The following is a 14506-nucleotide window of genomic DNA, read 5'->3' on the forward strand; positions in this document are numbered from 1 at the left end:
TAAATCCCAAAAATGTCGTTTTTGTACTCTAATCATGATCATGGACTAAGTTTAATCATGATTTTCGCGGTAGCAATTAGTTTGATAGTGTCGATAACTAAAGGTGAGGATCAATCTTTGGGCGCTTCCTTTATATTTGGAGACTCATTGGTTGATGCAGGGAATAATAATTATCTAAGCACTTTGTCTAAGGCTAATTCACCTCCTAATGGTATTGATTTTAAGGCTTCCGGCGGTACTCCCACTGGCCGTTTTACTAACGGTAGAACTATCGGTGACATTGTTGGTAAGCACCCTGGCCTGGCCTTCTTATTATCCACCCTTTTCGTCCTGAAATAATACATTAGCGGATTTAGAAAATTATTTGGATGATCAAAAGTTGTAACTTAACAAGTTTTTTTATTAACCAGGAGAGCAAATGGGAATTCCGAATTATGCCATTCCATTTTTGGCCCCAAATGCCACCGGAAAAACCATACTAAATGGAGTGAACTACGCATCTGGAGGAGGTGGAATACTTAATGCAACCGGAAGAATTTTTGTAAGTTTTACAATAGATCAGGAGTTTGCGACATTATACTAAAGACTTGTCGACTTTATGTGACCATATTAGTTAAAATGACAAAAACTCGAAAAAATGGTTGGCAGGTGAACAGGATTGGAATGGACGTCCAAGTTGATTTTTTCAATATCACAAGGAAACAAATTGATGAATTGTTAGGAGAGTCGAAAGCAAAGGACTACATATCCAAAAAGTCAATATTCTCAATTTCTGTTGGATCAAACGATTTCCTCAACAATTACTTGATGCCCGTTCTCTCAATTGGAGCTAGGATTTCCGAAACCCCTGATTCTTTTACCGATGATATGATTAATCATCTCAGAGATCAACTAACTGTATGTTACTCATTCACACATTTTCTTCGTCGTAGCTTGTTTGCATCTTGGCCGTACCCATACCTATATTAGCCAGCTCAGCTTGTTCGTGTAGAAATTTTAAAGCATGACAGTTGTCAGTTAGTTTAACTTGTAAAGATAGCGAACATAATTTACTCGTACGTAAAGTGGTTATGTTAATATTTGGGTGTTAATTGTGGTTGCAGAGGTTATACCAATTGGATGCTCGAAAGTTTGTGGTGGGAAATGTGGGGCCAATAGGGTGCATACCTTACCAAAAGACAATAAATCAGTTGAAGGAGAATGAATGTGTAGATTTGGCTGACCAGCTTGCACGCCAATATAATTCCAAGCTCAAAAACCTTCTCGCTCAACTTGGCCCCAATCTACCAGGATCCACCTTTGTTTATGCTAATGTCTATGACCTTGTCATGGAACTTATCACTAACTACAGGAAATATGGTACGTCCCCATTCTTAATTTCTCTCGTCTTTGACGCTTAATTCCTTACAGGTTAACCGAAAGTATAGACTGCTTTATACACGTCTTGAATCCAGACTAATTTTCCTTGAAAATTTGTAAGTTGTTATCACAACGGATGTATGTAATTGTGTAGGATTTACCACATCAAGCGTAGCATGTTGTGGAAACGGAGGGCAATACGCAGGAATAGTACCATGTGGACCAACATCAAGCTTATGTAAAGATCGTGATAAGCATGTGTTTTGGGATCCTTACCATCCAAGTGAAGCTGCAAATGTGTTGATAGCTAAACAATTACTTGATGGAGATACCAAATACATTTCTCCCATGAATCTTCGACAACTTCGAAATCTATAATTATAGTGTAATACTTAAGTGTGCAACCACATTGGCGTTTATACATGCTCTTTTGTGTCTTTCCCTTAGATTCAATTTGCTTTACTTTATCCATAATTATATTTTGTAATTTTTACATTGATCAAATGAGAAGTATATAAACATCAAATGTTATCCCTTTTTTAACTTTCCCAACTTGTAATGATATTTCTTGCAAAAACAAGGACATTTGACGGCCTAAAAGTCGTGTGCTCATCAAAATAAATATATAGTAATCACTTACGCGACTAGATTACTGAAATAGTAATATAAAGAAAGTAAGCGTTGAAATCATAGATAGCTAGGACTAAGATTAGTTAAAGTGAGGAAGAGAGTAGAGTAAAGTAACGAATTTGGAGAACTAATTTGTTGAAATATCAAGCTGGACTTTCCATATAGTTAATTAACTATAGTGACTAGTTAGATATAACTAACTTCCTCGTATAAAGTTAACTATAGTTAGTTAAGGTAGATTATATATATATATATATATATATATATATATATATATATATATAGAATTAGGATCACATGAGTCCACCCTATCTTTTTGAGTCCGTGAGTCCATGATATAATATCACACGTTATATTAAATAATATCACAGCTTACAGTATCACACGTTATATACTAAACAATATCACAACTGGAAAAAAAAAACTTTTTGAAAAAAAAAATTGAAAAAAAAAAATCGTGATATTGTTTTGTAATACAATATCACACGTTATGCTAAACAATATCACACGTTGTACTAAACAATATCACAGTTTTCATGAAAAAAAAATTGTTAAAAAAAAATTTCAAAAAAAAAAAAAAAATTCGAAAAGAAAATTTTGAAAAAAAAAATTTCTTGATATTGTTTTGTAATACAATATCACAAGTTATGCTAAACAATATCACACGTTATACTAAACAATATCACAGCTTACACGAAAAAAAAAAATTGTTAAAAAAAATATTCGAAAAAAAAAATTATGAAAAAAAAAAATTTGAAAAAAAAAATTTCGAAAAAAAAAAAATCGAAAAAAAATTTTTTCGAAAAAAAATTTTTATTTTGAAAAAAAAAAATAATTTTGAAAAAAAAAAAATTCGTGATATTGTTTTGTATAGTGCGTGATATTGTTTTATGGACTCATGGACTCAAATATTTAGGTGGACTCACCGGATCCCACCTATATATATATATATATATATATATATATATATATATATATATATATATATATATATATATATATATATATATATATAGAGTTGGGATCCGGTGAGAACCCCTAAATATTTGAGGATTGAGGATTAGTGAATACAATATCACAAAGTTATTCAATACAATATCACGAAAAATCCGACCTTTGCCAATTTTTTTTTTTTTTTTTTTTTTTTAAAAGAAATTATAATTTTTTTTTTAAATACGGGTGTTTTTTTTTGTGATATTTTATCGAATAACTTTTTGTGATATTGTATTGAACAACCTACGATATTGTAACGAAATCCTCAATCCTCAAAAAGATAGTGTATCCTCACATGATCTCATTCCTATATATATATATATATATATATATATATATATATATATATATATATATATATATATATATTCGGGATCCTATGAGAACCATCAAGATAATGAGAACCATTTATAGCCTTAAATATAACTGAAATTTGACGATTGAGATTGTTGGTAATAATATGTCCGCGAAATTTCAGAGCCGTCAGACCCCTCAAATCCTCTTTAACTCAGTCACTTTCCCAAATACCTTTTTCTCTCTCTTCCATCGTCCTCTCCAATCATCCTCTCAATCCTATCACTCTTCGATCACCATGTTTTCAAATCTTCTCAAACCGCTTCACAAATTAGGGTTGAATTCATCAATCACCACCATTTTCTACTGATTCAGGTAATGGCTATTATACTCCATACTTCCCTTAATTTGTTCTCGCTGAGTTCAACTATGATTCTCTGATTTTTGAGTAGATTACAATTTAGGTAATTTCCTAATTTCCCATATCTCTCTTTTATTCCCCAATTTTACGATTTTAATGATACAAATTAGTTTGATTAGGGTTGCATCGCTGATTTGTTCTACTTTATGTTGTTTTCGTTGCTTTCAAATGTCGTTCAGATTCTTACTTGCATTCCACTGTGATTACCTATTAATTACTTCAATTTACGTAGTTAATCATTGAAGTATTTCACGATCGCCATAATCACTTGTGTTACTTGCTGATGAGTTCGATTTCTTTATTTAGAATCCTAGTTCTAATTTTGTGTTGCATAATTATTATGCCTGGATTCTTGTTGAATACTTTGCTATGTTGTTTGCAATACCGAGTGATGGTAAAATTGGACACTAGGATTTTATTATGCCTGGATTCCTGTTGAATCGTTCGCATTTTCCTAATTTTATCTCTGTTTCTTTGTAGTTGCATTCTGTACACCGATTATCTTGCTTTGTGTGTATTTTATTTCAGCCTCTAATCTTTCGTCTTTAAAGTAAAATGTAACAGAAAGGCATATAGCACGAGACTTCGTCTATGTCGGTGGCCTCTGACTGTAAAACAATTATAGGTTCAACCATTTCATTCGCAACTGATTTAAGCTTTTCTGTTTCTATTTCTCAATTGAGATGAAATCAATCTGCCTTAAGCTGTATTTTCGAGTTCCACACAATCAATTTAAAATTTCTAGCAATATATATTAGCAAACCAGATTTATTGGTGATTAGGAATCAGTTTTACGATTATTTATAGTTCATTGCCTTGGAGATTCATTTCCAAACTTCTGTTTGCGTCATTTATGTTATTAGATTGTCTATTATTGAATTAGTGTTTACTGTCAAATACAAATGCAAATGGTTGTTATTGAGATTAGAACTCCTAGCACAATGTTGTCAGTCCATGGCGATCTTGATCTTCCTCTTTCTCTACCTGTATTGTCACCCAATGAGTTACTCCCCTCGCTCCACCACCTGCATCCTTGCACTCCGGCAAGGGCACACCACAAAGTCCGGGATTATTTTCATATTGGGTAGCCGGAAAAGTACTGAGTTGCCCCCTTTGAGGTATTTGGCCATTTAACAGATTATTAGACAAACCAATTTCCACCAAAAATGAGAGATTTGAAAATGAATCTGGAATTTGTCCCTGTAGCCGAGGCTGGACTTCACCAGTGAGATTATTAGTCTTCAAATCAAGCCAAACTAAGTTTCCGCAATTACCCAGTTCTATCAGTATTTCACCCGTGAAGCTGTTGTCGTCTAGGCTAACAACATTGTACTAGGAGTTCTAATTTCAGTATCAAGCATTTGCATTTTAACCTTATACGTGCATGAAATAAGGTTCTATGTGGATGAAATAAGGTTCTATGTGCATGGAATAAGTATTAAATGATCATGAAATAAGGTTTTATGTGCATGACATAAAGTTCTATGTGCATGAAATAAGGTTCTATGTGCATTAAAAAGTTCTTCAATAACATCAGTTTGTTATCTTATGATACTAATTCTTGTTGGGTAAAGACATTAATTTTAATTCTATGTGCATAAAATAAGGTTCTATGTGCACGAAATATGGTTTTATATGCATGAAATAAGGTTCTATGTGCATTAAACCTGTTCCGATAATAAGGGAATTTGCTTTGTTCAATAAACATATGATACGCTCGTTATTTGATACTCGTATTTTTTTAGCGTATTTTAAAGGCTATTAGCTCAATGGTAGAGCAATGTGCAAATTTTGCACAAAGGTATGGGTTCGAGTCCCATATAGCCTATTAGATGCATGAAAAAGCAACCTATGTGCATTAAACAACCCTGTACATGCATGATAAAGTGTCCAATTTCCTCATCTTTTTTTGTCTTTAGATCCTTGATAAGAAGTGGAAATAGGATTACCAATTACATTATTTCATTCTTAGAATAAAAGAAAGATTTGGTATTTCATAGCCAATATGGGAGTCGAACCCACATCTTGTGCATTGCACAATGCTCTTCCATTTGAGCTAATTGACTTTCAAAATAAGTAAAACGTAAACATTCATAATGTAGAGAAATGGCGATCATCGACATGGTACTAACACCCTTGGTATATGTCGTCCATTTCAGCCAGTTCTACAACAAATAGCAGTCCCTTACATAACTTACTTTAAAATTCCACTACCACTCTCATAGATTCTAGGCCTGGCTAATAATCCAGCTACCACTCTCATAGGTGCTTAGCATGGCTTTTTTGACAAAAAGTTTCAATCTTATATCATAGTTTCGGAAGATCTGACACAGATACTCGAAAGGCAAAGCAAAGCTTCAACCTTTCTTTTGTTACATCCGAAAACATACATAATCAGAAATACTAATCTTCAGTTCAAATAATGCTAAAAAAATATGCACCAAACTATCTATCACAGTGGAACAAAAGATAGATGTGTGAATGTCAATTATGTGCGGTGAATTGGTGATGTTAGAGAGCATACATCGCCGACGATCGCTTCATTAAAACCAAGAAAACAACACATCTATTAAATTTGTACGAGCAGTGATGTCAGATGATACATATATCCGATGGATCAATAATGTTAGAGATGATACGCCACTATATGACCAGTTGTGTCGAATTCGTATATTGAAAAAAAAAAAAAATGGCGGTATCGGGATACTACTGAAATTAGCTGCAATTAAAATTACCTGGACTGATCAGTACAAAACCAGTTTTTGACAGTACCATCCGAGGCCTTGGCAATGTAGAAATACACAGGGTCGGCTCGGACAGAGATTCGTCTCGCCAAAACCAAAATCCGGAATGGTCCCAAGGCACGCCGCATCGCGCTTTGCCCGCCACAGCCTATTGATCACATTGTCATCTCCAATCGTTGACTCTAATGCTTTTGAATCTATCAGAACTCAGTGATTATGTCCAACTGCCACAAGCAAATTGCACAAACATTAATTATTACTCGCTTCGTAATTGTGATTACAATAGTAACAAAATTGATCATGTTTTGAAGATTAGAGCGTACTAAATACCTGTGCAGCAGCGGTAATGCCAAGGTTGATGATGGAGCCTGGTGCTAATTGAACATCATCAACTTGAGTGTACTCCTTTCTCAAGGCAAAGCAAGATGCTTTGAATTTAATAAGGCACATACACAGTAGTTGACTACTAGCTTGGACTTTCGCTACACATTATGAGTAATGCGCAGAAATTCTAATATATAGAAATTGCTGCTAACATGATAAGAATAGAGGCCAGAACATTCATAAGAAAGGTTTCACAAGTACATTTGCTAAGTACATTTGTCGGAAACCATCCTCTACAATAATGTCAAAGCCTTATTGTTGGGAACCAAATTCAGCAATAACATCTAAACCTTGGGGTAATGCACCTAGTGTTCGGAACCGTTGAATTAATCTCGATATACCCAAAACTCACACCCGAACATTATTTCCGAAACATAATTGATCAGTGACTTCTTTCTAATTCATGTATTAGTTTCCTGAATTTCATGGTACCCCCATTGATTCTATACTTCGAAAGATTGATTGTTATACTTTATATGAATACCAATGGTAATAAGCAGATTGATTGTTATACTTCATATGTACACAAAACTATTTTCGAAACATAATTGATCAGTGACTTTATAATTCATGTAGCTTCTACCTAAAACCAACATCTGGCCTACTACTACACAAATTGGAACCCCAAAATTATTTTTCTTTCGATATAATAAGATAAAGGGAAAGGGAGTACTAAGTTCTATTAATCAACACTGCAAATAGATCCAGACGGCCTAAATCACGAAATTAAGTTCCCAATTTCATGATTTCAACAAATTGAGGTAATTTCTCAATTTCCCCAACCCTAATTTAACAATTTCATGAACATAAACGCTAATTTCACAAGCATAAGTCGACAAATTTCATTCTGTACCTCAATTATATGTAACTCGAATCAGCGATTCGTCAACTTAATTTGTTGACGAATTAACAAATTAAATTCCAAGCAAATAAATTCGAATTTATTGGACATTAATAGAGAACTTAAACAAACCTCATTCAATTTGCGGCATTGGTGAAAGATGCGTTAAATTTTAGTCTCCATTGATGAAGGAAGCAGTAAGATACTAAAGCTTGTCGTCAATTTGAGGAAGCAGTTTGGTGATTGAGGAGAGAGAAAGATATTGGATAGAGAAATCAATGTCGTTAAATGACTCAGGCCTTCATTTGTCTAACTAAATTTGGACGAAATAGGATATAATCTGAGCCTTTTATTTGTCTAAGATCTAAAGGCTGTGAGAGGTTCTCACAGTTCTCATTATACTAGTGGTTCTCACTGGATCCCGACCCTATATATATATATATATATATATATATATATATATATATATAGGAATTGGATCATGTGAGGATACACTATCTTTTTGGGGATTGAGGATTTCGTTACAATATCAGAGGTTCTTCAATACAATATCACAGGTTATTCGATAAAATATCATACAAAAAAACACCTGTGCAAAAAAAATTTTTTTTTTTTTTTTGATTTTTTTTTTTGGCAAAGGTCAGATTTTTTATGATATTATATTGAAGAACCTGTGATATTGTAATCACAAATCCTCAATCCTCAAATATTTAAGAGTTCTCACTGAATCCCGACTATATATATATATATATATATATATATATATATATATATAGATTTGGGATCCTATGAGAACCAACAAGATAATGAGAACCATGAGAACCACTCACAACCCTTAGATATCAAACTGTAATTTTGAAGGTGAGATGAACAGTGATTAAACATATTTCAATTTTTTCAAAACCGTCGCACCCCCATATTCAAGACTCAGTCATTTTACCAAATTTCATTTCTCTCTCCTATTTTTTCTCTCTCTTCAACTATAAGATCTTTCAACGCATCCAAGCTCCTACTTTCTCTACTTCGATCGTCAGAAACATTCTGATCAAACTCTTCGACGATCAATCAAAATCTTTCACGCTTCTTCTAGCAATGGATCCTGGTACTTCGATGAGGTAAACTTTCGATAATGATGATTAATTTTTGCGAAATTAAGGTTTATTTCTTTTTTCCCTTTGTAATTTTTTTATTTGTCGATTAAATTACTTGAATTTAGGCCTTGATTAAGGTGTTAAGGTTTTCGTGAATTAAATTGGGGAAACTGATAAATTAGGGTTGGGAAAGTTGAGAAATTTGCTAAATTGATTGAAATCGTGAAATCAGAGATTGAATTTTCAAAAGTTTCCGTAATTTAGCTACTTCATTGTTTTTATATGGTAAATTCTAAGTTTCATAGTCTACGGTTCAACATATGTGGAATTTAAGTTACAGTCTCAATTAAACGATAATCTAACCTACGAAATTCTTCATTTTAGTGTGTCGATCGTATAAACTGTCATCTAGCTTCGATTATTTATGATGTTCTTTATGAAATTTGCAGGCAGCGGCGCAAAAAGGTGAATCCAACTGAAATCACCTACCACTGTTTTTGGTATAAACTCCTTTTCACATTACAATCTCTTTCGATTTTTTATTTTATAAATTTTTGTTTAAGTTAGTTGTTGCTGATGAGTTTTATGCTAGGAAATTGTTGAAGTTTTGATTACCTCATTTTTCTACAGTTTATAGTCTGAAAATTCGATTATTAATAGCAAGTTCTTCTTTTCTTATCCAAACTGTCGCTTATTGTGTTTTTTTCGTTGGAATCGATGTTTTGTCGTTAATTAAGCTGGATTTTGTCGACTCGCTGCTGAGATTATTTACATTTAGGGTTGTTACTAAGCTGGATTTTATCAACTTGCTGCTGAAACGTTTTACATTTCATGTGTAAACAATTCAGTTTGCGTTTGTCTTTTAAGTGTTTGAAACTATCACTCAAATCATTGACAAATTTGGGGCGAAACACCGTTGTACTGAAGAAAAAACCACCAGTAATAGGAGTTGGGTCGGGCAAAGATTATTTTCTACCAAAATGAAAATCTGCAAGCAAGAATGACTTGAGCAAAGTAATTCGAGTATGAATATCTGCATTGTTTTTGTCTTTTTTTTTGTCTTTGATCCCTTCCCAAAAACAATGGCAAGGGTTTAGGGTGCAATAGCCTTATCAGTGCATGAAGAAACCTTGTAGATGTATGAAAAGGCAATATATGTGCATTAAAGAACCACGTACATGCATGAAATAAGGTTATATGTGCATGAAATAAGGTTCTATGTGCATAAAACAAGATTATATGTGCATTAAAAAGTGAAAGGGGACGGGTATCCTAAATAAGACGGGGTTAAAAGTAGGGAATGGGTATCCTAAAATTTAGGATGGGAAAGAGTTTAGGGTTGGATTAGGCAGACCAGTCCTAAATTTGGAGAAACAATCATTAAATTAATCACATTTTAGTGTTGGTCTATTTTCATTTTAGCTTTATTTACCAAGAATCAAGAAACAATATTTAAATTAATCACATTTTCAGGTTTCTTAATACTAGCCTTATCCGTGCATGAAAAAACCTTGTATGTGCATGAAATGACCTTGTATGTACAAGAAATAACCTTATATGTGCATGAAATAACCTTGTATGTGCATGAAATAACCATGTACAAGCATGACATATTAAATGAGCTTAGGTCGTCAATTTGAATTTTAAGCCTTAAGGGGAGGGGTTCACTCTGCCCTCTTCAAATTTGTTTGTTTATTTATTCTGTATGTATGAATCTTTTTCTGTTTGTATGGGGCATCAAGTTCATATTTCTTTAGGCTAAATGAACCCGTTGTGTGGACCTTTTAAGGCATTTATGTAGTTGTTGGTGTTGTATGAATGTTCCAAATTTTCAATCTTTTTCACCCTTAGTCATGCAGTCTATTTATTTCAGCTATTTCTGATTTTGCACTTGGTATGAAATCATTTTTTCTCAATTAATATTGAGTACTATGTCTTTTTTGGTACCTTACCTCTCTGGGTTATCTCGATGCTGATTCGTTCTAATTCTGATGTATTTTCGAGCAGAGAATTCAGGCTTTCTTGTATTTGACTTCTTAGCAAATTCGATTCTCAAATAGGTTCGTTTGGCAATTCAGAAAGGAAAACCTGGGGCTCTCTCACTTGGACGACCCACTGAGTACTTAAGAAATTATAAATCAAGGTTAGATTTTGTGTCTCATTTAGAAGGTAAGATTCTTTGATCTGAGAGTTTAATAAGCAGGTGCTTTGTAACATTTGGTCAAAATGCTACTTCTGAAAAGCTTTCCGTCTTTGCAAGGGTGTATCGTCCTGAATTTGTAATTTCTTTGTTGTCAAGGGTACTGCACATCCCGATATGCCGTTGCTAAGCTCAGATCAGAGGCTGTATATATTGACTTCATGAAGCAGTGGAATCTGGGAGTTTACTTCTCACTGAGGTACTCTATCAGAAAAAACTCATATATCCCCTATTATGTTAACCGACTATTGCTGTTGTTCCAATAATAATGGTTAGGGTTTGGGGTGCAATAGACTTATCAATGCATGAAGTAGCCTAGTAGATGCATGAAAAAGCAATATATGTGCATCAAACAACCGTGTATATGCATGAAATAAGTGTGTTATATGGGCATGAAATAAGATTATATGTGGATGAAATAAGGTTATATGTACATGAAATAAGGTTATACGTGCATTAAAAAGTTCTCCAGTTGCATTAAGAACATTTATTATTTTTATTATTATTATTTTTTTTGACGGTGTGCATAGATGAGCTCAGAACGTAGCATTACGAGCTAGATTATGAGCATCATATAAGGACATTAATTATATGTTTTGATTTATCTCTTTGGAGCAATTGTTATGTACAACCCTTATTTCATCTTTATGTAGCGTATATTAAAGGCTATTAGCTCAATGGTAGAGCAATGTGCTAATTTGCACAAAGATATGGGTTCAAATCCCATATAGCCTATCAAACAAAAAATTCCATGATTGCATCACACATGCCATATTTGAAATAGAAGAATTCCCACAAATTAAAGAGGATTTCAAGAAGATAGCTGTACTGGCAGCAAAAACATAATCAAGAGAACACTTGGAGAAGGGTTTTAAAGTCCAATACCCATACAAGGCATAACTATTCTACTGTGAAAGTTTGCTTTCCATCAGAGTAAGATTCTCTACAGTGGTTACTCTCTAAATTGGTTATATTGTTGTCAGTTTATGAGCTGTAACTCTTTGTGGCAGGGAAAGCATGAGATAACAATCATTAGTCAATGCATTCAAGTAATTAGACTATATATCCTAGCTTGTTAGTTTTTGTAGGAAACTTGTATTTGGATAAACCTGAGTTAGAATTTAGAAGGGCTAATAGAAAATTTTCTTGATTGCAAAAAAAAAAAAGGTTAAAGAAAGAATGGTATTTCATAGCCAATATGGGAGTCGAACCCATATTTTGTGCATTGCACAATGCTCTACCATTTGAGCTAATTGGCTTTCCGAGTTGGACCGAAATGATGCGCTTTTTAGGTCTGTGTTGTAGCATATCAAGTTTCAGGACAATTGAAGTTAAAGCTGATATTTTGTGCACTTTGCTCATCTTTATGCTAAAAAGTAGTACAATATACCTTAAGCTGGAACAGAGTAAGACTGGTAATTAATAGCAGTGAGTTTTATTACTAAGGGATCGAGTCTGCGCCGGAGTCTGAACCTGAGGAAGTGAACAGATTGGGGATCTTTGATTACAAGAGGACGAAGTGGCGCCTAACTGGCAACACACATGAACCTCTTACCATGTGGCAATATAAATAATCCATCAAACTCACGAACAGTTATTACAACATGGCTAAGATCAGCAACAACTTCTACCCATGTATGCGACCTCAAATCATATGCAAGAGAAGGTTTTGAAAGTCCCATTCATGGAAATAGATGATGTCGTCTGCAACAGAAACAACATTACACCACAAACTAATATTGGTAGCGATCCTAGACCAAGTACCACCAGAAATACTAGCGGGAGAGAAATAGTCATTCTTAGGTGGACAGGAAGCATAGAGCTGGTTCAGATCAGCCACGTGTACGTTAATACGAGATTTCTCAGGATCAGTAACACTTGATCGGTAAAAATATACGAATATAAAACAAATGCCATTCAGAAAATTGCATGCTTAGACACTTAATAATTTATCATAACAAACTTAACTTTGATTCCAAAGTTAAACCTGAATCTGTTGTTCACAAAATGAATAATGCATCTTTGGTTTAATTCTAGGGTCAATTAGTTTATCTCGCATATAAGACTGTCACTATAAGCCGTGAATTTTGAGAATTAAACTCTACTTTAGCAAAACTGTTTAAATTTTGAACTCGTATTTGGAATAGCTAAACAATTGTCCGGGACGAAGGGAGTATATAGTCAATTACTCCTATATGATTAGAATCTGAAAGAAAAGTAAAAAGATAAAAGAAAGAGGTGGAACCTGATGAAAGTGATAAAAGAGAGATGATCATGGAAATGATCTTTGATAGAGAAGGAGGAAAGTTAGTGAGACCGTCAGATATCAAAGTTATGAGATTTGGACCATCGATGTTGACTACTACAAAACCCTTACATTGATGACGCTTTTTCAAGCGTTTATTGACGCTTTATTGCGTCAATTTTTTGTTTATCGACGCTTTACAAAAGCGTCAATTTTTTGGCCGTCGGTTATTTTTTACGCTTTTTTTGTCAACAAATTTGACGCTTTAAGCATCTTCAGTTATTATTGATGCTTTTTTTGGTCAACAAATTTGACGCTTTTAAGCGTCTTCAGTGATTATTGACGCTTTCTTTTGTCAACAAATTTGACGCTTTTATGCGTCTACAGTGATTATTGACGTTTTTTTGTGTCACTTGATGAGACAGAATTAGGCGTCAATTATTTATATATTGACGCTTCTTATTATCACAGTATAATTTCGGCTTTTAGATTTTAAAGAATTTGATTTCCGGATAAAATCGTAGAGATTAAATAGACATATAATGTAGTAGTACTACTAGCTATTACTAAATCATGAACAAATATAATGAAATATATATAATGAAGTAGTACCCACGTACTTTTATAAAAATCATACGTCTGATACATATATCGTCTCCGTCACAAATACTAGAATTGACAATTTAACTAATATAAACTAGTACTATATAGTACGACAAAATCAAAAATAGTAATAGGGATCCGGATGATGGTAAAATCTAACATAAAGTTGTCCAAAAAAATCGTAAATAATGCTATGTAACTAGCTAGACAAGGACACTTGTAGTTTGAATGTCGTAGGGGCTTCATTCATGTAGGCGCAGTGTCAAAGGGGCTTCAAACACCATATGAAGGAGCATCGTCACCATCTGGCGAATTTGAAACCTATAACGGGCAAACAAAATATAATTTATATGAATATATTTGATTTTAGTACATATACACCGAAGTAAGGAATAACATAAAGCAATAATTTACATGAATATATTTGATTTACATCAAAATTCCAGCAGGAAAACCCAACTCTGATGGAAGCAAAAGTAAATGTTTAAGGATTTTGGGTTTATGATGCTATTAGACATACAAACATATAGAAATCAACTCATTTACCTAATGCATTGATATACATCTGTATGATTCATAACAAGAAAGAAAACTGATGTTTCATCATCATACTCCACCATTATCATTTGACAAATAAGGTAGTATTAAGCTATGGACTAAAGGCATTTGGTAAACTAAACTCGAAACTCTAGTCTTTGTAT

The 14506-nt window shown here is 33.5% G+C and overlaps 1 protein-coding gene across 1 annotated transcript; it reads left to right on the top strand.

Annotated features, from left to right (window-relative positions):
- Positions 1-1818, top strand: LOC141640243 (GDSL esterase/lipase At2g23540-like). Its single transcript, XM_074449097.1, has 5 exons — positions 1-286; positions 411-541; positions 649-897; positions 1104-1359; positions 1514-1818. Exons 1-5 carry the CDS (start codon positions 13-15, stop codon positions 1735-1737), a joined length of 1134 nt encoding a protein of 377 aa, XP_074305198.1. The 5' UTR covers positions 1-12; the 3' UTR covers positions 1738-1818.
- Positions 1819-14506: the final 12688 nt, after the last annotated feature.

The sequence above is a fragment of the Silene latifolia genome, unplaced genomic scaffold (genome assembly GCF_048544455.1).
Source record: "Silene latifolia isolate original U9 population unplaced genomic scaffold, ASM4854445v1 scaffold_75, whole genome shotgun sequence".
Lineage (NCBI taxonomy): Eukaryota > Viridiplantae > Streptophyta > Magnoliopsida > Caryophyllales > Caryophyllaceae > Silene > Silene latifolia.